At 39.1% G+C, this 25,555-nt stretch overlaps 1 protein-coding gene across 1 annotated transcript in view; it reads left to right on the forward strand.

The window, feature by feature from the left end:
* The window catches only part of sema5a (sema domain, seven thrombospondin repeats (type 1 and type 1-like), transmembrane domain (TM) and short cytoplasmic domain, (semaphorin) 5A), a 788,567-nt gene that overhangs the window by 212,594 nt on the left and 550,418 nt on the right, over positions 1 to 25,555 (forward strand). The window contains exon 2 of the mRNA XM_039754371.1: positions 2,790 to 3,008. Coding sequence (XP_039610305.1) covers positions 2,858 to 3,008 — 151 coding nt within the window. The 5' untranslated portion in view covers positions 2,790 to 2,857. The remainder of the gene's footprint in view (positions 1 to 2,789; positions 3,009 to 25,555) is intronic.

Here is a 25,555-nt window from a genome sequence, read left to right on the forward strand (position 1 = left end):
CTTGAACGTCTGGAACTGGTCCAGGGGAGTGAAATGAATAGACTGCACTTACAATAAAGCCAGAGGTGGTGTGCCCCTGTTAAACCCAATTAGCCTGGGTTTGTGATGAGTCTCTTTAAGGATCCTTGCCTTTTTAGGTTGAAGTTGGGGAAAATGAGTATGGCGGGTGTTACCTCTGACCCTAAGTGAGCTCATTCAAGCAGAGTCTGTGAAGTGCATGTGCAGTCAGGGGGATAAGACAGATGAGAGCATGATGAGTGGCATGAAAGGAGTTGTGAAAGATCAAGGTGGCAACAGCAGCAATGGAGGCAACCGACATTATGTATCCATATTTCACCTAGTGTACATCTAACTCCGATAAAAGAGTTTCTGGAGCATTGCACCAAAAGGCCACCTCACCATTTCTTTTAGGTTCTTGGAATTATAAGCAGTCTGCCATTAGACGATGTAAGGTTATAACTTGCAATGTAGGGGGACAGGTACTCCAAATATAGGACGGAGGAAGATTTTTAAGGCATTATACTCCTCTAGCTCTGTAAGCCCATGCTGTAAAAAGTCCAGGCTCCTAGAAACCATGGATTCTGGCACTTCAATCAATCAATCGCATCGATTGTGCATTAACAGCTAAGCAAGGTTCTCTTTCCTCAGAGGTTTCATTTTGCCGACATGCTTGCGTCCATTGTCTGTCAGCGGTTTCTCTCTTTTCTTGACTGTTTCACTTTGGAGATAGAGTCACTTTCTTTGAGCTTCATGCTGTAGCCTCACACTTCCACTCTGCCTCGCACTTCTGGGCCGGACAGACAGACACACACACTTCCATGTGTAGATGTTTATATATAACATCAGTAGTATTATAAAGTTAATTCTAAATGGCATGTGTAGCCAGTGTAACAAAGCTAAAACTGATGAGATGTGCTTAGGTTTTCTTTTTCTTATAATGAGAGAGAGTGAGGAAGAGGCCAATGCAGCCTGGGCTATAGCATGTAATTCCCCCAGGACACCAGAAGATGGGAAACCAAGTACATGTCAAGAATGCCTGACCCTCTTCTTGAAAAGTGAGTAATGTCGTTAACATCTCCTGGTCAAAAGTGGGCAGACAGTCCAAGAAGGGAACATATGCGAGCCTTCTGTGTCTCAAATAAAATATACTGCTGGAGAGTTTGCTTTGCCTTTTAGAACAGATGGAGTGATCGTGGGTTTAAAGAATTGTTGTACACCTGGGGTAAATTTAGAATGATTCATAATTCCTGAATTGACCAGGGTCTAGGATCTAGAAAGAGAAAGGGATTCCTTTGATTTGTGTAATAAATGATACGTTTTGTATGTTTATGTTCATTTATTTCACTGTTTCTTGGCTTGCGGATTTTGCTTTTGTTGTTTAAGTTTCATTTTGCTAAATTTTTGGAAAAGAATAATTTCCCTAGTGTTTTAGTGTCGTTTATTTACACGACGCCTTTGTCTCATTGTCTTTTTTGTAACGTCATGTTGAGTCTGTCATAATTCACACCAGTGTCTGCCTGCGTTATCTCTTAGTGGATAAACAACGTTTTGTTTTGTGAAGTGTAGTTAACTTATTTTCCAAGTAGGCCCTAGCCGCAGGTTTGTTTTGACTTTTTGACTCTTGTTTTTGCTCATGACTTGCTGTTTGATTCCCGATTGCCTGGTTGTTTTTGATCTCTCATTTTTTGACCCATTTATGTCTTTGTTACCATTTCCTGGTGTTTTTGTTCTCTCACAATAATCCTTGGACACTTAACGCGTCTCTTAACAATGTAGTACTGTGGTGGGCAAGTGGGTGAGCAGCCCTATTGGACAGACAGGCTTTCAAGACAGCAGGTTTGTTGTTTTACTTCTATTAATTTGCTCTTTGTGCAGCACTCCCTAAAGTATTTGTATCTTTTCCTCCTTTATTTATTCTTTCTTCAGAAGGCTTCCAAAGGGCAATATCCTATGTTGTATATTTATGGCAATGTTTGTGTACATATTTATTTCAAGTGTACATGCATGTAAAATATTTCTTCAGAGTAGCTGTCTAAATCATCGATTTTTCTTCTCCACGATTGTGCTCATCAGAATAAAGTTTGAGGATTAAATCCAGTTTGGAGGATAACCGGCATATGCATGGTGTGAACCTGTTACTTTGGATCAGAAATGGAAAATCATTTCATATTTAGGTAGGGAAAAAGTTATAGAAATAAGTAAAGTAAAAGCAGTGGCCGTTCTCCATCTGCATGGTGTTCTGACATGAGTTTGAATCTTGTGGTTCCTGTAGGTGGGACTCACGTATGGCACACGGTCAAAGCAAAAATAAAGACTTGTAGGGCGGAGTGGTGGATCTGTGGCTAAAGGCTCTGGGCTGGTAACTCAAAGGTTGCCAGTTTGAATCCTGACAGTGACAGAAGGAACGCTACGCTGTTGGGTCCGTGAGCGAGGCCCGTAACCTGCAATTGCTCCAGGTGTGCTGTACAAATAGCTGACTCTGTCCATTGACCATAAAACTCTGAGTAAGTTGGGGTATGTGCAAAAATAAATTCTGTATACAAGAAATTGTAACTGGCAAATGAAGTACTTTATTATTATAATTATAAGAGGTGCCATAATATCAGCCCTTGTTTTTTCTGCTTTAATGTCTAGGGCAAAATGAACAAAGTCCAAACATTTTACACAATAAAAACAATTTAGAAAAGATTTAGTATTTCTTTAACTACAGTATGCTTAATATTAAATGAGAAAATAATGAGTACTTCAATGTAAAATATACCTAATGTTTCCTTCTCTTCAATCTCCAGGCCTCCTCTGCAGATGACCGCAGGCCTCCAGAGAGGCGAGAGGAGAAGTGAGCAGTGCTCAGACACCCATGGCTACGAAGGGTAGCTCTCTCCCTGGGTTGCTGCTGGCCTTGCAGGGATTGCTGATTCTGCAAGATGTGGGGACGGCCAGCAGAGTCGCTGGGTGGTCAGAGAGGTCACTGTGCCACAAAGCAGGGCATCCAGTCATCACTCACTCAGGTAAAAAGCTGGTGTTATTCAGTTCATTCACAAAAAATAGCACATACTGCTGAAATTTAATATGACACACAGTTTATTTTGTATTTATTTACTAGAAGGAAATGTCTGGTGTTTTTTAAAGTCTGTTTAACTGCATCAAACAATTGAAGGTCTGATGTGTATTGGGTTTCATACTCAGTGGCATGATGCCCTTTGGGTATTAATAAACAGAAATTAAAAATGATGGACTATGAGCAGCATTTTGTTTTCGCTTGTGTACTGCCATTTTGTGGATTTTGTCGCAGATCCCGGTTGCTAAAGGCACGGCCATCTAGGATCACATCTTCGAGGGGTCAGTTTGTGAGAGGTTAAAAGGTTGTGTTGATGGCCTTCAGAGTTTGCACATAAGAAACTCATCTTCTTTTGTGACTTTCAAGACTTTAATTTTTGATGTCTGGGTTGTTCTCAATTCTTTTGTTCTTGTCTCTGACCTCAGATTTTTGTTCTTGGCTCAATTTCGTTGATAGATCTGGTGACTCATGGTTTTGACTTTGGCTATTTTTTTTTTTTTTTTGTCTTTGCATGTCTCCTGGTCCTTTTCTTAAAAAAATACTTTCTTTAACTGAGTAAAAATATATGCCATTTTACACAAATCTTCCTCGAAGTGGGTGTCTATTGAATCAGCCTGAGAATGTAATCTTTCACTGGAGTTTTTCAGTTGTCAATGCACCCAGTTTAAATCTTTGCATTGTTTGCATCTCACCCTCATAAACGTTTCTTTATTAGACTTTCCAATGATCCCGTCTGCTTTCTTTTTTTTTTCCAAATATCTAGGTACATTTTCTAAATATTATAACATATGGACTGGGAATCTTGGTGATTTTGCTTTCTAGATAGGGTTTACTTTCAAAGAAAACACAGTTTGTTACAAACAGTAGTCAGAACATTGTGGGGTGAGCTGCCTTAATGCCCAACTCTTGTGTCTCATTGTAATAAAAGTCTTTTAAAGTGTCGGTCTTGATCGTGCAGTTAGGTTTTAACCCCAACTACAGGGATTCTGTCTCCCTCCTCAGTCTCAAATGTGGTACTTTGCAAATGATCCACCTCTTGGATAATTCTGCTTATTCTCTTTCCCCTTTGGAGCATTTTGGGCACAATTTCTGTATAGTTACAGTAATCCCTTGCTATATCGCGCTCCGACTTTCGCGGCTTCACTCCATCGCAGATTTTAAATGTAAGCACATCTAAATATATATCACGGATTTTTCGCTGTTTCGCGGATTTCTGCGAACAATGGGTCTTTTAATTTATGGTACATGCTTCCTCAGTTTGTTTGCCCAGTTGATTTCATACAAGGGACGCTATTGGCGGATGGCTTAGAAGCTACCCAATCAGAGCATGTATTACATATTAACTAGAACTCCTCAATGATATAAGATATGCTTCCCGCGCGGTGGTTGATTGTTTGCTTTTCTCGTTCTCTCTCACCCTCTCTGACTTTCTCTGTGCCTGACGGAGGGGCTGTTTGCACAGAGGCTGTTTGCCTAGAGGACACGGACGCTCCTCTACAAAATGCTGCTTTATTGCGGTGCATCGGCATACTTAAAAGCACGTAGTGATTTTTTGATTGTTTGCTTTTCTTCTCGCTCTCTCTCTCTGACATTCTCTGCTCCTGACGGCGCTCCTTTGAAGAGGAAGATATGTTTGCATTCTTTTAATTGTGAGAAAGAACTGCCATCTCTGTCTTGTCATGGAGCACAGTTTAAACTTTTGACTAAAGGGTGTTATTTCATGTCTAGACGGCTCTAATAATGTTAACAGTGTGGGAGAGTTTATAAGGGCTTAAAATATATAAAATAACCATACAAACATATGGTTTCTACTTTGGATTTTCACCTATCGCGGGGTCTGGAATGCAACCCCCACGATCGAGGAGGGATTACTGTATTCCTAGAATCTTGTTGTGAATCTCCTGATTCTCTGTCACACAATTTGAAAATCTCCCTTCTTCAGTGCTAAGATGAATTAGAATAATTTTGATAAGAACAATCCATTCCAATTGCATCCGTCCTACTCAACTAGGCTGTCTAAAATAATGTCAAGTCGAGATTCTAGGTCACTGAAGTCAGTAAGTAATGAAAAGAATGGTCTGACATCCGGGTTAAAAAGGACTCTCTACCTAGCTGAGTCAACATAATGAAGGTACCACAGGAGTGGAGGCACAGCACGGTTAAGTAGAGGATGATGGCTTTTTATGGACAATTTATCCCCCAGCATGAGAAGTGGCAACGTTCCTCTGGCTGGCTCCCAACTCAGACATCTTCAAGGTTGCCTGAGAGTTGGAGTCCAGAGGATGCAACCCTGTTGGGGTCCATGGGTACCAGCAGATGGCACCATGGAAAAGGAGCTTGCAGGTGCTGTGTGGCTTCCGCATGACCAAGAAATGCTTCTGCGGGTTAACATCTTGATCCCATAAACCCTCATGAAGGGTTCATGATAAAAGGGAGCCCTCTCACTGCAGAGAGCCAGAGTTGGGAGGGAGTGGTTGACACTTGCAAAGGAGGACGGGAAGGACGCGGAAGCTTTGGGTTTACTGTTTGGTTCATTGTTTGGTTGATTAACTGGCCTACAAATTTATGGTTAATAATAAATCATTATTTAACTAAACTGGAACTGGTCTGTGGGTGAGTTGTGTTTAGAGTTTGGGGAGCTAATTTGCCTCCTGGTGGTCACAAGTCTTTACTTTCCACCACACTATTTGGCATGGTTCTTTGCATGAACAAAACCTTTCTAACATTTTTGTGAAATCTGCCTTTAACAAGGTTCTAACCATGTTTTGGTGTTCTTGTTGCAGAATTTATTTTAAAGTAGCAAATGGGATCCACTGTACTAATTCCCTTCATAAGTTTAAACACTTCAATCATTTCACCACTTAATCTCTGTTTGCTTAAACTTTAAATGCTCATCTCATTCAGTGTCTCGAGCTCATGCCTCTCAGCTCCAGAATCAGCCTTGTCACTCTCCTCATGACTTTCTTTTGCACTGCTATGTCTTTTTTGTAACATGGAGAGCAAAACAGTACACATGTGAGACCTCTTATGCATGACTCCCTTGATATAACATCCTATTAGCCTTTGATCACTTCTGTACAATGTGTAGATATACCGTAGATAGTGAAGAGTCCACTATGGCTCGTATATCCCTATCATAAGTTGTACATTCAAGCTTCAGACCTTCAAACCTAACATTTTTACTTCCTATGTGTAACACTTTACATTTACTGACATTAAATTTCATCTGCCACAAACCTGCCTGTCCAAGTCCTTCTGTAATGATATAACGGATTCCAAATTATCTGCTAATCCACCTATCTTGGTATCATCTGCAAAATTAGCCAGCTTGTTACTTATATCCGTCCATCCATCCATCCATTATCCAACCCGCTATATCCTAACTATAGGATCACGGGGGTCTGCTAGAGCCAGTCCCAGCCAACATAGTGCGCACACACACACATATACCCACACACCAAGCACACACTAGAGACAATGTAGAATCGCCAATGCACCTAACCTGCATGTCTTTGGAATTTCGGGGGAAACCGGAATACCCGGAGGAAACTCATGCAGACATGGGGAGAACATGCAAACTCCACGCAGGGAGGAGCCGGCAGGGAAGCAAACCCTGGTCTCCTAACTGTAAGGCAGCAGCGCTACCACTGCGCCACCTTGCAGCCCTTGTTATCTAAATTATTTATATATATTAAAAATAGCAGCAGCCCTAGCACTGACCCCTGTGGACACCACTCTTAACGTCAGCCAATTCTGATGAGGTTCCTTACACCATCACCCTCTGCTTCCTGTGTCTGAGCCAACTCTGCATCCATCTACAAACATCACCCTGAACTCCCACTTCTTTTAATTTGATGCCCAACCTCTCATGTGGCACCTTATCAAATGCTTTCTGAAAGTCCAGATAAATGATATCATAAGCTCCACTTTGATCGTATCCTTTTGATGCCTCCTCATAGAATTCCAGCATGTTAGTAAAACACAACCTCCCTCTTCTGAACCCATGCTGACTGTTCAGAATAACTCCTGTCCTTGCTATGTGTTGCTCAATCTTATCCTTAATAATTCCTTCCATTAATTTTCCTGTGATGCATGTTAAGCTTACTGGCCTATATTTGCTCTGATCTGCCCTGTCACCCTTTTTATATAATGGGATGATATCTGCCATTTTCCAGTCCTTCAGAATCTCTCCAGTGCACAGTGACATACTAAAATACATGTCAAGGGTTTATATTTGTACTTGCTAGCCTCCTTAAGAAGTCGAGGGTAAATATTATCTGGTGCTGGTGATTTGTTTGATTTCAGCTTATTTAATCTGAGCAGCACGTCTCCCTCTATAATTTCCAAATCCCTCAGTACCTCCTTAGTAGTCCCTGTTACCTCTGGGAGGTTATCCAATTGCTCACTTGTGAAGACCTCAGAAAAATGTAAGTTTAGGGGATTCACTATTTCATCCTCTGTATGTTTTATTTCCCCTTTACTATTTCTAATGCACTTTCATCTTCCACAAATCTGCCAAAGCCGTTGTGCTGTCCAAGACCCTCTGATTCTACATTATCTGCCCTTTCTTCTAGTTTGGTACTTGAGTTACCTGTTGCAGGAGTTAAAGGTGTGTGCCAGCTTCTAAACTTATTCTGAGTCCTGTGTGTGATTTATTGAGAGTGACAATTATGTGAGTAGTGTTTTTTTTTTTTTGGTGAAGCTGTGCCTTACTTCTTCTATCTCCTGGCTAAACTGGAGTGTTGAGAAGATAATGGGTGGGTGCTTAGGGGAGAGCGTTTTTAATTCATAATTTCTTTTTTACAAGTAAATGTCTGGTTTGCACTAATCTGTTTTGCCATATGTATTTCATAAAAACATAAAAATACAAAAAACAAAACAAAAAAAAAATAACAAACAAAAATAAAAAAAAACACTGGACATGTAGTAGTAAGGAAACGTAGCAAAGAAGACAACACTTTAAAAAATAAATCAATGTCTGGCATTATGGCATGCGCTGCTTAATGGACTGAAATGCTTTTGAAATTCCCATCTGCACTGTACTTGCTGCTGCGAGGATTGGTTCTGGTAGCTGCTATCACAAAATGGGACAGTAAGCTTTAGACAAAGTTGACAATTGTACAACAGTTGAATGACTGGCAGAGGTTAAGTGCAGTTTTGTTTAAGAAAACTGAGTGTAAAGCAAAAGAGATGATGATAGTGCGCTGAAGCATTGCATAACTGTCTTAAAGTGTCAACAGTAACAACAGCTCTATTGCGTTGCCCTTGAACAATATCATTTAAAATAATATAAAACATTTACAACACACCGCATCTTAATGGTGGCACAGAGATGAGGCAAATACTGTGACAATCTCTCAGAACAGGCTTTCTATTTACTATCTTTTTTAAGGATGTGATTTTCTTCACCATCTTTCTTTTATATCAGACAATGTTCATACTTGATACTTTAAACCAATCTTTTCACATTATTGATATAGTTCAGCAAATCAGTTACATGACATCACTCAAATGTAAATAAGGCGTTGTGCATTCAATTCAAACATTGTTTAAAGAAATAACAAGAAGGAATCCTAGAATTTTACGCAAGCTCTTACTAGAAGATCACAGACTTGCAGAACTCTGTGTGTACCCTTAAATATGAAAAAAGAGACTGGATGAATAAGGCCAGTTTTCTTTGTTCTGCCACTTTTCTGATTTGCTGGAAAGACAAAGAATTGAACTGGTATGTCAACCTTGGCAGTTGGGTCAACGGTGAGGTTAATGATTTTGTAAGATTGAGTGGCAGATCACCTAACATAATTGCATTTCTGGTTGGATTCAGTGACAGAAAACCGATGGCTTCCTTGACATCAGCTGTTTGTGTCCATGATGTATACCTCTACCTTAGATGTTCCTCCATTAGCTGGGTATCAGCACTCACTTTTCACAGTGTCCGTTGTACAGATATTGTAGGTGAGTAATTACTCAGTAATGTACAGCAGCAGGCAAATGTCAAATTATCTGGACATGTTTAGTAGTCAATGATCTCACGCACACATTTGTGTTTAAATGTGCTTTGAAATGCACACCCCATATTGTTAGAATGCGTTTCAGCTTGACACAAGAAAAAGAAATGTGATATTTTAGCCTTGAAGCATTTTTCTGCTGATTACTTGGGTTTTTCAGGTTACAAAAACATAAAACACTACTTAAGTGTTCTAACATGCAAATATTATCTAAAATTTATATCTAATCCAATTTTCATCCACCAGTTAACACTGAATCCCATTTCAATTAAAGTTGAAATGTTAAATTGCATGGAGTTCACACAATCTGACAAATCAGGCAACGGACAATGATACGCATTAAACGATTTTGAGGTTAAAGGGACAACATGGCTATTAGCTAACCATTGAGAAGTTTGTTGTGTGTTGTGCATTGTGATTGCCTCAATTTGCACACAATTTTGCAATTGCAAAACACCAAATACCCTTCAAAAGGACTTTAAAGTTTCAAAAGCAAGGAAACTAAGATTTATTCTGCAGCCAAAATCACTGTCGTCTTGCTTAGTCATGCACCAGAGCTGACTTGATCTTCCATGGCTCCTTTTGTGCAGCTCCCACGTGCTGCTATCTGCATTATTCTCTGAGTCAACATCCATGACTATGCTTCTGCCTCATACCACTCATATGGAGTTGGAGGTAACACCATCTGTTCTCACTTTCCCTAAATTTGTAAGGTGATCCAAGATGAATCCTTCTAGAGGCTTGCTGATGGCTTCATACCTGAGCCAATGGATCATAGTAGTGGCGATAAAACTAATCCAAAGTGGCTGCAGGTATGTGCTCCTTTGCCATGCCTGACTCACCTTGCTTTGTACCAGAATAAGAGACATAGAGAGTGTCCTGACCAGCTGCATCACAGTCTGGTATGGCAACTGCACCATATCCGACTGCAAGCGCCTGCAAAGGATAGTGAAGACAGCAGAGAACATTATTGAGGTGTCTCTTCCTTCACTACAGAACATATTTTACAAATGTAGTGTCCGCAAGGCCTGCAGCATTGTGCAGGACCCTTTACACCCCTCACATGGACTTTTCACACTTCTGCCATCCAAGAGAAGATATTGCAGCATCAAAGCCAGATCTGCCAGGCTGCAGGAGAGTTGTTTACCCCCAAGCTGTCAGACTCCTTAACACCAGGCTGCCCCCTGGGGTCTTCCACACGGCCTCAACCACCTCTAAAAACAGAACTTTTATACATGCAAGCCACTGTCCTGCAAAGACGATTGTGCATGTAGAAAAGAACTGAAAATCCTCATACTGACCTTTAAGTATTTTGACACTCTAGATATCCTTCTGCTGTGAAACACTCTGACCTGTCATTGTTTACAAGTCTTAAACAACTATTATCATACACTGATAATTTCTTTATTATCTATATCTATTATTTATTATTTCTTTATTATAGTACATATCTATTGACTATATTTATGTATCTAGATTGCAAATACCATACATTGCATCAATGTTCATATTGCTAACTACACGTCAATATCGCGCTACTTCTTTGTCTTCTCTTTGCACAATGTCTTGTCTTGTTTGTGTTTTAATTTTAAATTAAAATCTTAATTATAATTCTATTTTTAATTTATTATTTGCACTTCATGTTGTTATTCTGTGGACCTTGAACTTTGCAATTTAATCTATCTGTATACTTGTATATACAGTGTATCCGGAAAGTATTCAGTTTTTTCACGTTGTCATTACGGGGAGTTGTGTGTAGAATTCTGAGGAAAAAAATGAATTTAATCCATTTTGGAATAAGGCCGTAACATAACAAAACGTGGAAAAACGGATGCGCTGTGAATACTTTCCTGGATGAGCTGTAGTTGAGATGACACAAAAGTTCACTTTGACTTTGACTTGAATAACTTCCTCCATAATTTTACTTGTGGAGAAAAGGGTTGGAGATAAGATATACATATATGTGGTAATGGTGAAAATTTTGATTGTGAGAAATACCATTTCTTTTTAACACAGAGAAAAGGGTTTTAGACAAGATGAAAATATGTGCTAATGGTGCAGATTTCTGTTGTTAGAGACACCATTTGGGTCTTCTTTTTTTTCCAAAATGAAATTCTGAAATTTAAAAATTCTGGAGTTTCACAACAATTTCAGTTTTGTGCAAATCATTTTGCTCAACATCACCTGTGAAAACTAGAACTCGTGTTTGATTCTGTTCAAGTTTTATTTCTCACAGTCCCATAAAAGGCCAGTCAATGGTAGGTCTCAGAGTGTTAACAGAGATCTGTATGTTTTGGGTTTTTTTTCTTAACTCTAATAGAAACAGAAATAAAAGTTCTTTCACAACCTAATGCTCAGTCACAAAACCAAATGCTCTCCTCTGTCCTTTGTACAGCATCTAAAATACCGGGTTATGGTCCCTATTCCCAAATGCAACACTTATCGATAAATTTTAGTGCCTTTTCTCTTGACACCTGGTTGGGAAGCGACTTGTTGGTATTTGGTTCTTCTTTTTATTAGTTGTTTAGTCGTCCAGTGATTGTCAGATGTTGAACCTTCCTTGAATTCTCTATATCACTTAATTGAATGCATCTTGTGCACCTCAGCTTCTCTTTTCTTCCTATTTGCATCTTGTCTGGACTGTGTCCGAGTCCACAGCTGGAAAAAGATTACAACTTGCTCTTAGAGGTACCTGGGGCTCCTCATCTATTTCCCAGGATTACCTCTGTACTCCCAACTTCAATGTCACAAAGAGCGAACTCTGAATGTAAGTCTATTGTGTGATAAAAGTAGTCCAGGAGACCAGGAGAAAATGATGCAGTCAAAAAACAGGCAAAGGTCTATAGTTGAAGTCAGGAAGTGAGTCTACAGATTGGTAACCAAAAATCAGAGTCACATGTGCAGGGCTAAATTGTATTGTCAGGAGTCACAAAAATAAGACCTCCAAAAATCACTAATTAAGTTAATATTGGATTTGTGACACCATCCTGACATCTCATCTTTCAAAGTGTATGAATGCAATTGAAACCGATGTGATTAAATAGAAAGATAAGAACTTGCTCTTAAAAGCACCTAGCTCCTCATCTATTTCCCAGCATAATTTCCGGCGGCTCTGGTTTCCTATCCTAGTCCAAAGATGGTGAGTTAGGTGGATTGGTGTTACTAAATTACCCTATAATGTGTGTGTGCGTGTGCGTGTGTGCGTGAGTGTGTGTGTGTGCGCGCTCACGTTTGCCTCCTGTGATGGACTGGTGCCTTGTCCAGGATTTGTTCCTGTCATGTGCCCTATGCTAAGCTGGGATAGGCTCCAGTACCCCTCAAAACCCTGTTCTGGGTAGAAAATGACTGGTTGAGCCTTGTGCACCAGGTTGAGAGCCACAAAGAGCAAACTTTGACTGTATGTATAACTGTGTGAAAAGGGTAGTCAGTAAAATTTTATGAGCAATGTCCAGGAGAAAATGACACAGTCAAAAGCTCAGGCAAGGATGGATACCGTATGTCAGGAAGAGAGTCTACAAATTGATAACCAAGAATCAAAGTCAAAAGTGCAGAGCTAGATTCACATGTCAGGAGTCACAAAAATAAGAACCACAAAAAGTACTAATTAAGTTAATCTCGGATTTGTGAGGTCATCCTAAAATCACATGTTTCAAAGTGTGCAAATGCAATAGAAACCAATGTGATTAAACAGGAGGAGGACAGATGTTCATTTGTTTATATTTGCATTTCCATTTCATTGCTTCTCATCAGTGCTTATAGAAGGGCCATCTAATGCAAGTAATAAACAACAAATATAAATACATATTTTACCATGTGACTTGTGCTCTGCTAGTGCTTCAGGTGCAGGGAGATGGTCTCTACATTTATGCCAATGCTGTCGGCATATGCCCTGCACTTACTCTAAATTAGAATAAGCAAACTCAGTCATGAATGAATGGATGGATGGATCTTAATCTGACTTATTATAATTTAATATTATTGCTATCCCAAGCTACTTGTAAAGTCTGTCCTTCCTAATTATAGAGATACTTGAATTTAACTGACGCACAATCAGATCTTCAGAGTCTCTCTGTAAATCAGAAATAAGCCTTGAACCTGCGGCCCTTTGGTTAATTTAGCCACTTGGCCTCCCTTACGTGCCATTATTATTATCACATATCCCATCCAAGGTTGTTTCCTGCACTGACTTTGATTAATCAGGTTTGAAAATTGGGTGAGTGAATGAAGAGCTATTATTATTAGTTGTCCTGTGGCCTTAAGGAGAACCTTCAGAACCCAATAATGCCACTGTGATATCCATCAATGGACAAATGCAGCTAATGATAAATACTGAAAGAGTGCATTATATAGACGAGGGATTATTAAATGGTGGGTGGTCCAGGCTCTGCTTTAAAATGTCTCTGGTTAATAAAATTGGGAAAACAAAGTGATCATAAAACACCGCTCTCCAGTTGATATAGCAGATAGACAATGCAATTTTAGGAGAGTCAGTCCGGTGCACACCAATCACATCTGTCAAGCATGAGGAACCATCACGATTGACAATTTCACACTGCTTCCATTTTACTAGATGAAAACAAATGTAGACACTGTAAGTGGCAAATATACAACATGGCACTGCCTTATTTTCGGCTTTCTGAATTAAAGTCACCGCTTAATGGCTATTTGACAGGAAACTGTGAAGCACTAATACCTGACAGCCTGCTGCATATGAAGATAAAAAAGAGAAGAAAACGAGAATATAAAAAAAAAAAACTATCAGCTTTATTTATGATTCAGCTAAACTACTCCATAAATTTACTATTCCACTTCCTGAAAGCTTTTCACAAAAGGTCTCTCTCTCTTTATGATTTCTAGTTTTTGATCATTTTATTATTTAACAATTATTAATGTTAAGATTAGATATGATGTGACACATTTCTGGGTATGTTGTAGCTAATTGCCCTAAACGTCTAAAGAAACAGGGAAAAAAATTTTCATTTTTGGCATGACTGGTAAGGTGAGCATTTGTAATCTAACACTTTTTAAAAAATCCCTCATCACTGCTGCTGTCCTCGTAAACCCGAGTGTTGGCTCATCTCAGCCGCCTTCCCAAGAAGCTGCAAACTCAACAGATGTGTGTGAAGGATTTGAACAAAATCCACAAAATCTGAAAATGTTAGGCACATTAAGGAATGTAAAGTGAGAAGTATTAAATATTCCTATACTCAGATGGTAGCTTTGAGATTACTATAGTTTAAGGAGGTCTTGTACACCTGATAGAATGAGCAACTCTTCTGAAGTTGGCAAGGGCGAAGATCCAGAGCGAGGATAAAAGTGAGGTGGGAAGGTTTCAGCTTTGACCTGCTTCCATATAATAAGGAATGTTTGATTGCTTTTAAATAAGTTGGATGAGCTGTCACATCACAAGTCACAGTGAGTTCAGGTACTGTGGCATTGTGGGTATTACGGAGAACCAGCATAAACGTTTTCTTTTAGATGATATTTTAAAGCAGAATGGGTTTTATCCTTTATGATCAGATGGAGTATAAAAGGCAGGATGGGGACCAGAAATTTGTGTGATTGAGCAATGGTGAAAAAGCAAAAATATTATAATTAGAACTAAAATGTGTAATCCAGACATTGAAATATTGATTGAATTTGTCCACTTTACTGCCTAAGGAGATAGTTATATCATTCTTGTTAGTGTTAATTAATTCAGCAACCAATAAGATTCGTCCTGTTACCAACACAGTAATGGCGAATCAATCTCAACCTAGAATGCTGGTGACTTTGGAAGGAACAAACTTCTATCAGCTTTTTCCATTTGTGGACACAACAAGTTGGACCTGCTCTATCCAAATGTTAATGTCTTTAAATGTAAACCTGTGGGCACAACTGGGCAGATCTGACCACATCTTATCAGTTGGCTGCTGCTCTCTTATTATGCAAGGCTCAAGTTCATGTTTAGGTTTGGGGGATTAGGGTTTGTTATGATATTTATAGTTTGTTAAGCTTCTGTAGAAGTTTAATTCCCCCAAATATCTATCTATCTATCTATCTATCTATCTATCTATCTATCTATCTATCTATCTATCTATCTATCTATCTATCTATCTATCTATCTATCTATCTATCTATCTATCTATCTATCTATCTATCTATCTATCTATCTATCTATCTATTGCTAAAGGTACACTCAAGAGCTTCTGGTCACTATTCAGGAAGTGGATGTGGAGGTGGCGCATTGCTTCAGGTACTTGGTAGTTCTGCATTATTGATTAGCTGAACTGGTCTAGCAACATAAGAAGGGGCAGATCAGGCTCTTTCATCTTAGAAGAAGGGGTTCCTTTAATGTTGGTAATGACATTCTTTACATCTTTTATATCTCTATGATAGACAGTGTACTTTTTATCCAGCAGTGTGCTGGGCTGATAAGATCTTTTTAAGAGAGGCCCACTGAATCAACAACCTAATTAAAAAGGCTGGTTGAGTTATTGGATGCTTATGCTAGGGGTAGTGGTGGAGGAAAAAATAAAAATGAATGAAAACAACTGACTGCCATTATGAACAAAGCTGCTCATCCTCTATCTGACACACCAACACTAAGGACATTCAGCCAATGATTATTCAGCAAAATTGGGTCAAGAAATTTGACTGTGACTCCTTTATACCAACGGCAATACACCTGCATAATGCCTCACTGGGACTGTAACTGCTCTTCTTTATCTTTAGCCAAGTCAGAAGTGTTCTTTCTCTTTACAGTAATTTTGGTTTGTATTTTTTTCTTTCTATCTATCTATCTATCTATCTATCTATCTATCTATCTATCTATCTATCTATCTATCTATCTATCTATCTATCTATCTATCTATCTATCTATCTATCTATCTATTATATTGTGTCATATCTATCTATCTATCTATCTATCTAAATTAAGTATTGCTAAAGGTACAAAGCAGCCTTAATAACTAATGTGTTGAACTGTAAAGTATGACACTGTCTGTTGTACATGCAGCATTGTGTCACCGTTAGATTCGGGCAGAATTAAAATGATTATGATTTGTATACAATATTTTAGTATATATTTTGGAGTTTCCAATAGCAGAGAATCTAATTGTATGGTTTGTTCTGTGATATTTCATCTGTGGCTAAGGAGTGTTTATATTTTATCGCACCACTATTTTATTTCCCTGTGCACACGGACATTTTGTGGTCTCATTACCAGGATGCAGGGGGCAGTTGTTAGGGCTGTGGTTTGAGACATTTTATAAGCTGCCAGGTGCTAAACTGCGTCCAAGATTGTGGTTATTTAAAAAGAAAAACTTTGTTAGAAATATGTGCTTGATTTAATAGTTCTGGCCATTTTTTTTTTCTTTAAAGTACAAGTTTCTTGGATCCCTTTGCGTTTATGAACAAGTATCCTGTCTTTGTGACTTTGATTCATGTTACATATTTAAGTTTATTTTTCACCTTCTGAACCTTTCTAGTACCAAAAAAGAAGTAGGAAAAATGAAAGAGAAATTAGCAGTGATGCGTAAACAGGTTCAGAATTTGACGTCATCGCTCCAACAGCTAGACACAGAGTTTAGTAAAATACAGGAGCAGATCGGTGCTGGGTGAAATACAGCAGAGCTGATAAAGAACTGCAAATCCCTCACCCAAATATATTCTCAACAGGTCAGGGAAAATGTGGGGGCTTTGTTAGCCAGTGGCAAGTAGTTTTGGTTTACAACCTTAGATAGAACTAAGGTGGCATACATTACTACCATATTGGATAACAAGCTATTGAAATGGACATGTTCTAGATACGGTGCATTGCGCCCTCGTTGACATTTATTAGTAGTGTTTATTAAGAACTTCTGAAAGGTATTTGACTTGCCAGTTATGTCTGAAGTAGCATTAAACAAATTATTTGAATTTAAGCGAGCAATATAAACATATAAACATACCTGACCAAGCGGTCACAGTTCAAACCATAGACGCCGACATGGGTGAGGAGGTGCATAGTATGGTTTCTTTGCTTAAAAAGGGTTTAAGTCCTGAAATTAAAGATAAACTAGGGAGTCATGATGTTGGTAACACTTTGAAAGTTAATATAGATTTTATTTTGAAAACTGGAACTAGAATAACAGAAAAAAAAAGTTGGAATTTAAATGGAAAAGGCAGTGCCACCTTTTTTTTGATTGCAGATTTCTGGCCATATTGTAGCTAATTGCAGTGATCCTCCAAAGAAACTGGGAAATATAAAGGCTCATCTTCTGAAATGGTTGGTCAGGTGGACACTTGTAATCTAACACTGTTTAAAAACTCCCTTGTAATCCCATTAGTTGTTGAAAGAATTAAGACTCCAAATTCCCCTTCAGCCCCTTAGGCTTGCCATCCTACAGGCAGTACACTTACTACGTGACACTCGGGGTCCCTTCACCTGTTTATGATCATGTTGTAGAAATATAGAAAATGCTCTTCCATTGTGATTTGTGAAGTAGCCACAAATAATATAAAAACACATGTAAATCAGATGGTTGCAAATAGGCTTTGGTTTTACTGTCAAATAATGTAAAGAGTACGCAACACGTGTTTGGCCCTAATTCTGGATTGTGATTCAGACTACGAATGCCATTAATGTAACTACCCTGATCTACATACTGTCATATAAACGAACCACACGCCGTGGCGCAACGCTAGAGGCTGACGTCCGAGGTTCAATTCCCCAAAAGAGGGTGCGGTGATTGTGTATGCCTGATGACCCCAGAATTAGGGCGAAACATGTGTTGCATACTCTTTACATTATTTGACAGTAAAACTATTCAATCATTCTATTACCTGCTTCTTGCAACTGTAAGAGGGCACCGTGGTGGATGTTTGCAGGCTTGCAGACCAACCACAAGCGTTACCTGATAGGTAACCACCCATACAATCAGATTGTGATTCAGTCTACGAATGCCATGAATATATATTATATATATATATATATATATATATATATATATATATATATATATACAGTCTGTGGTGGGCTGGCACCCTTTCCGGGGTTTGTTTCCTGCTTTGCACCCTGTGTTGGCGCTGGGATTGGATCCAACATACTCCCGTGACCCTGTAGTTAGGATATAGCGGGTTGGATAATGGATGGATATATGTATTGTAACGAAAGATAGCCTGGCCACAGACAGACATGACGCCAGATGTCCACAACACACACAGTTTATTTACAATTTATAGTGCACAATCCAGTCTCCACTAACCCACACAACTACTCAGTCCTTCAGCCGCCTCCACTCCTCTCTCGCAACATCGTCCTCCTCCTCCCGACTCTGGCTCCTTGAGTGGTGGCTGCTAGCCCCTTTTATAGTCCACCCAGAAGTGCTCTGAGGTGCTTGATTGCCGAGTTCCGTCTGCACGTCTGGGTGTGGCGAAAACACTGCCCATAAGGGCTCTGGAGTCCCAGCTGTAGCACCCCCGGCGGCGCTTGCGGGATCCAACAGGGTTACACCAAACTCCAATTCCCATGGAGCCCTGCAGGAAACTGAGGCACCACTCTAACCCAGGGGGGGTTGCCATGCGGCATCCAGGGGGAGGTATTGCAAAGTCCATGGCTGCTCCCCCTGAACATATACCAAAGGGTGTCCCGGCCAGGCATGGACCCCAGCCATCCACCACATATATATATATATATATATATATATATATATATATATATATATATATATATATATATATTCTGTTTTACTGCTTTGTTGATGTATTATTGCTTTTTAATGTTTTTAGAATATAATGCAAAAGTATTACAGTTAGGATGTATTGGTTGCCTTTCAAGAATAATGCTGACTAGATTAATTTCAAAGTTTCTTTGTCTTGTTTGACCTACTGTAATGATTTTTCCTGAAGCCTAACAAAATAAGAAATAGAACGTTTTAAATGCGTCACACACACACAAAAAAAAAAACTGTACTTTGCAAAGTTGTTTACTGCAAGACACACCAATGACATTAAAAAGACATCCTGTGCCTTGAGCTATAAATAGTTTGCTTAAAGAAATACAAATGCTTTTGTTCTCCTGTGCTTGTAATATGGGTCAAGTTCCAAAAATAAATGAATTCTCCACCTTGACGATTTTTCTGAGGATTCTCATTATCTTTACCAAGGGTGGCCAAAGTTTCTGGTCTAGTGGGCTGAAATTTAATTCATTAGGGGATGGGGCAAAATGATGGGATGGAACAAGTGGTGCCTGTGAGAGTGGTTCTGCCTGTCCATCTTGTCATGAAATGATTACAGTTGTATCAAACTATATACCTTATGTAAAAAAACATATAAAAAGAGAAGGTGGCTTTTGTTTGTCAGAATATTCAAATTTGTTGTCAGAAACATCTTAGTTGTTATCCTGACTTGATTTTTTCGACTTTTGAATCCTTATTACTCTTGTTGTTTCTGTTGTTCATTTTTTCAAAATAAAGAGGGTACTTTACAAATATTGAATCTAATCTGAGATAATGTGAGGCTGCACAAGGTGACCCTTATACAGTCATTCCTGTTATATCACCTTAACGCAATTCCAGTGCATCATGGAAGGATTCACATGAAATCAGGCGACATGTGCACCTTAACATAATGGCACCCAGAAGAAATTGAAAATATTGTTGAAAAAGGCAAGAAAAAATGATACACTTCAAAATAATGACTCTAAATTGAAAAAAAAAAATCTGATGCCAAAAAAGAATTGTTCTGTTTTTTAACAGACTCTATTGCTATTCGTGTCATTTGTGTATTTTTTATGTCATTACACTGTTCCCAAACTTGTGTCCGAATTTCAACAAAAAACAAGTCATTGTAAAGTTTTATTTAGTCTATTTGGATTTAGATTTTTTTTTTTTTTTTTGCTTTGGTAAATGGATATATGATCTTTTGTAATAGACCTCAGCCTGCTTTCACTCATTTACCCATCTATAAAAATGTTTAAAATCAGGTTATTTCAAGGTCATCTAATGAGCGCAGACCAGTGGCACTTTTGTCTCACGTCATGAAGACCTTTGAGTGACTGGTCCTGGATCATATGAGTCTTCTTGTAGTGGACCACCTGGACATGCTGCAGTTTCCCTATCAGACAAAGATTGGAGTGGAGAATACAATTATCTGTCTGCTCCACAAGGCTGATTCTTAGCTGGAAAAAGCTGGCAGCGCTGAGACGTTTCTGCTTTTTGATTTCTCTGGTGCTTTCTATACCATTCATCCATCCCTGTTAAGGGGTAAACTCAGAGATATGCAGATTGATGAGTCTGTTGTGTCCTGGATAATGGATTATCTGTCGGGCAGACCAGTTTGTGAGACTATGTGAGCAACACTGGAGCAGCACAAGAAACAGGCCTGTCTTCATTTCTCCAGATGTAAATAAGACCCCATATGTCACATGCAGAAATTCTCAAATGATTTTGCATTTATGGGGTGTATTGATAAAGGGGTAAAGACAGAGGAGTGGAATCAGGTGGAGAGCTTTGGATCTTGCTGCAAAGAGAATCATCTGCAGCTTAACATCTGCAAAACCATGGAACTGGTTATTGACTTCTGATGCACCAAAGAGCCTCTATGTCTGGTGAGGCAAATGGCCTGGGCTCTTACCCATGGAAGGAACCGGGGGAGAGAGTATTTTCATTTTTCTCCCACAGACCAGCAGAGGGCAGCCCCGTTGGCTTCCAATGGGGCCATTGGTCATGATCATGGAAGCTCAACCCTTTTGGGGCCCATAGCCACCGCCAGGGTACACCTTGACATTTGCAGAGCCCTGTTTTGCAGCACTCCCACCACATCCAGAACCACCACTCATTGGCCTGAATTGGGAGGAAGTGGACAAAGCTTGTCAGGAGGAGTGGAGGCGAAAGCACAGTGTTGGATGGACTGCATTTCTTGTAAATAAATCGTGTGCTGTGTGGCAGTTAGTGCCCTGCCTGTCTTTGTCGGGGTTAGGGTGGCTGTACGCGACCCTTGGGCATCACATTGGCCACTATTCAAGGAGTGGATGTAGAGGTGGTCCATTTCCTACAAGTACTTGGAGGTCCACAATTAATGACAAGTTGGACTGATCATGGAACACAGAGGGACTGTATAAGAAAGTTCAGAGCAGGATCTTATTCCTTAGAAGACTGCGCTCCTTTAAAGTGGAAAGTGTCATCCATCACATCTTCTATGACTCCGATAGCCAGTACAATTTTGTGCACTGTGGTGTTCTGAGCTGGTAACATCACTTCAAGAGAGGCCCACCAAATCAACAAGCATTATGGTGGCCCCACAGAATACAAGCAGCACAAGGGAACACGCAATGCCTAAATAATATATACAATATTAACAAAAATTTAATAATAAAAATAAACACATGAAGAACAATATATCTATATTAAAAAAGTCTACTGTGTGTCTAGTCCCTTCAAGCAATCTGATTGGTCATTTTGGCTTTGGTCTGATTGGTCAGTTTGGCTTACGTGACTCAGTGCAATGAATGATGACATAGTACTTTGGAAGTTTAATTTAGTTGCAACCTTTTTTTATTTTTACCAAAAAGGAGTTAAAAACATTTGAAGAACAACACAGTGAATAATTTACTGAGGGACATTGGGTCACTAAATACTAACAAGGAACAACCTGAGTTGCCTTCAGAGATTCGCAAGAATACAAATGATGTTTCCACAGCATATGGTGGTAGTCAAAATGCAGACAGGAGGCCAGCAAGGTTTCTGAAAATGGTAAGAGTCGGAAAAGAAGGCTTTACTGGAACACATAAGGATACCAAATAAAGGTGCAGGAGGAACACTGAGGGTACACTTAGGGCAAGAGATTTCAAATATTTTTAATTTACTAAATTGCCTGTCTATAAACTAGCTAAACTTTTATATAAATGTAATTATCTACATGTGGAAGTGTTAATCAGTGGAAATTAAGGGGAAGTGTGTTTATGACTGAAGCCAGGAAGCTCTTCTTTACGTGAAGAGTTGTGGGACTCAAACTACTGAGACATGGAGGAAAGGTTAAACCTTGACAACCTTTAAGAAGGATCTGGAGGAGATATTGGGACAGCTTAGTGATTAGCTAAACAAACTGGGTTAGTGGACTGAATGGTCTCCTCTTGTTTGTCAAATTTTTGATGTTTCTTATATGAGCAACACTGGAGCACCACAAGCGACAGTCCTGTGTCCTTTTCTCTTCACTCTGTACACCTCGGACTATGAATGTAACACCAGGTCATGTCAATTACAGAATATTCCCAGATATTTCTTCACTAATAGAGGGTGTATTGATAAGGAGTCAGGTGGAGAACTTTGTTTCTTGGTGGAAAGAAAACTGTTTGCAGCTTAACATCTGCAAAGCCAAGGAACTGTTTATTGAATTTTGCTGCACTCAGGAGCCTCTGTGTCTGGTCACTATTCAGGGAGTGGATGTGGAGGTGGCGCATTGCTTCAGGTACTTGGGGGTTCTGCATCATCGATGCGCTGCACTAGTCTAGTAACATAAGAAGGGGCAGATCAGTCTCTTTCATCTTACAAGCAGGGGCTCCTTTAATGTTAATAATGACATTCTTTACATCTTCTACATCTCAGTGATAGACAGTGCAGTTGTTACCCAGCAGTGTGCTGGGCTGATAAGATCTTTTCAAGAGAGGCCCACTGAATCAACAACCTAATTAAAAAGGCCGGCTGAGTTATCGGATGCACATGCTGAAGGTAGTAGTGGAGGAAAAAATAAAAATAATTAAAAAAACTGACTGCCATTATGAACAAAGCTGCTCATCCTCTCTGTGACATCCAACACTAAGGACATTCAGCCAGTGAATTATTGAGCAAAATTGGGTCAAGAAATGTGACTGGAACTCCTTTATACCAACGGCAATACACCTGCATAATGCCTCACTGGGACTGTAACTGCTCTTCTTTATCTTTAGCCAAGTCAGAAGTGTTCTTTCTTTTTAGTAATTTTAGTTTGTATTTGTTTCTATCTATCTATCTATCTATCTATCTATCTATCTATCTATCTATCTATCTATCTATCTATCTATTATATAGTGCCTTTCCTTCCTTTCTATCTATCTATCTATCTACAGTTTGTAAGAGGAGTGTTTTGAATATAAAAAGAAAGGAGGAGAAATCAGCATCTTATCACTTAATCCACTGCTAGTCTGCAGGTGGTATGCAGAAACCAACCTTCATGAAGTGCCAACATAAGACATGGCACATTCATGCACACACACACACACACACACACACACACTTTGATACAGGGTCAATTTAAACTGATTAGTTAACATAACATGTACTTCTTTGGAATGTAGAAAGAAGAACTTGAAAATAAAACACATAGAGAGTCTTGGAGATGTGCAAACTCCTCAAAGATTGTGACCGAGTGTAAGATTCACACCTAGAAATCTTGGACTGTGTGGCAGTTGCGTCAAATAAGGGTCTAACCCTCCTGCCTCAAGCTGTTTAAAAAACAAATCAGAAAAAGCCTAACATGTGACTACAAACCATTGATTTACCTTTGTTTATTTTCTGGATTATTATACTTTTCATTTTCAAGGAAACTGTACAGCCACACTTTGACATACACAAAATAAACTGCTTTTTCATTCTTTCGTGATAAATTTCAGTAACAGAAATATGTATGAGGTGGATGTGATGTGGGGTCAATTTCAGGATGGCAAATTACAAAATAATAAACTACATAAATGGAAATTTGCAATTTACTGCATTGAGTATTATTATTGTAATAATGTAAATAACCATGGGGAATATCGAGCTTCTTTGCTCTGTAATGTGCAGCTTTGAGTATTTTGTAGATGTTGCAGAATTAGTTGTGTATAGTGTGTTATACTCGCTCCTAGTGCAGAGCTTTCATTCTAATTTCTCACTCAGATGGCAAAGTTTCAAGAAGTCAAGTAGCTTCCATGTTGTTTTGAGTTTTGAGTTAAAGCTGTGGTTAGACTTTGATATATTTATTTATGTTTAGAGAGAGATTAAACTTGCTAAGGCTTATGCCTTATAATTATGAACATACCTGTGATTTTCAAATCCAGATTTTTTTTTTTACTATTGTGGCTAAGATGCCTCGAGCTTTTGTTCCAGTCAGGAAATAGTCCATGGGCTAACAAGAGTGGTGTTTATGTTTTTGGTGTTTTTATGTTTTGTGTTTAACTCTTGGATAGATTCAGTTTCTAGACAAAAAGAAGACCCTGATTAGAATTAGAGTAATGTATTTGTTTTATGTATTTTTCATTATTTTTCATTCAAGGTCACTTTTGTAGTCTCTTTTCATTTTATGCCTGACTTCTTTGTCTCTGCGTATGCCAACTGATCTCCAAGTTCTGTGTTGTGCAGTCCAACACCTATCGTCAATCGGAGGCTTAACAAAGACAAAATGGGAGGCAGGCCTCCAAAATAAGCCAAGAGGCAGGCTAGGACCTTCACTAACCTGCCCAGAAGGGGCTCACATTAACCCAGATAAGCCCCAAATATTACCTTCTGGCTTCAGCTGGAGCAGTCCACAAAAATGAGGAGCTTGCAAAACAACTCCAAATGTCCACTATTCTATCGAAAAGCCCCACAAGAAGGAACATAACTGGCAACCCCCAGTTTGTGAATTAAAGGCCAACAAAAGAAGTTTATAAATCAAACATTTACAGTAATTACAATAAATAGAAAATTACAGAATATTGGTCAACAGGGAAAAATGAGACAAAAGGAGTTGCCTACAGAGCAGTCCTACAGCACGCATGTCACGAAACACAGTCTAGAAGAAAAATGCAACAGCAGAGTGAGAATAATAAAAAAATAGATCATCCAAATGGAAACTAATATTTACAGATACTCCATAAAAAGAATGATGTCTGGCATCTGAACCTCAGCTAACTTAAACAGCCAGAGGACAGCAGGCTCAGGAGTGAGTCATAATGTCAGGGTGGCCCCGCCTCCTGGGGTACCACCCACAAAATACAAGGGATAATAACATGAGAAAACATGATTTTACACACAGAGAACTAATAATACAAAAAATAAATATTTACCAAAAGACATAAAAAAGAAACACAGAGCCCAGGGAACACACCATGGCAGACACATAACAACACCTTATGTGATATCCTGAGGGAGCTGTGGGTACTTGGTGGGGGGTTCACTGCACAACACACTTTTACTCTCTTTTTGTGTATGAGAGCATTAGCTTTACTGCTTTAGTGTCTGTATAAATTGTTGAGAGTTGTACCTTTGCAAGTGTATTGCCATATTTCCCAATAGTTATTGCATTATTTCACAAAGACTTTGTCACTTCGGTCAGTTCCATTGCAGCAAGTGTCTAGTGACAGGTATTGAGGGCAAAGTAAAGCATGCGCATAACGTGCAGTCAAGTGGCAAGAACTGAATGATGATGTCTGCACAGGCTGACTTTTTCTTTTATTTATTTTTTTGTATCTTAGATTTATGATGGTAATGCCCAGAGAGGCCTGGGCAGGCTTTTGGTTGTGGCATCTCAAGGG

This window comes from Polypterus senegalus, chromosome 5 (genome assembly GCF_016835505.1).
Source record: "Polypterus senegalus isolate Bchr_013 chromosome 5, ASM1683550v1, whole genome shotgun sequence".
NCBI lineage: Eukaryota > Metazoa > Chordata > Cladistia > Polypteriformes > Polypteridae > Polypterus > Polypterus senegalus.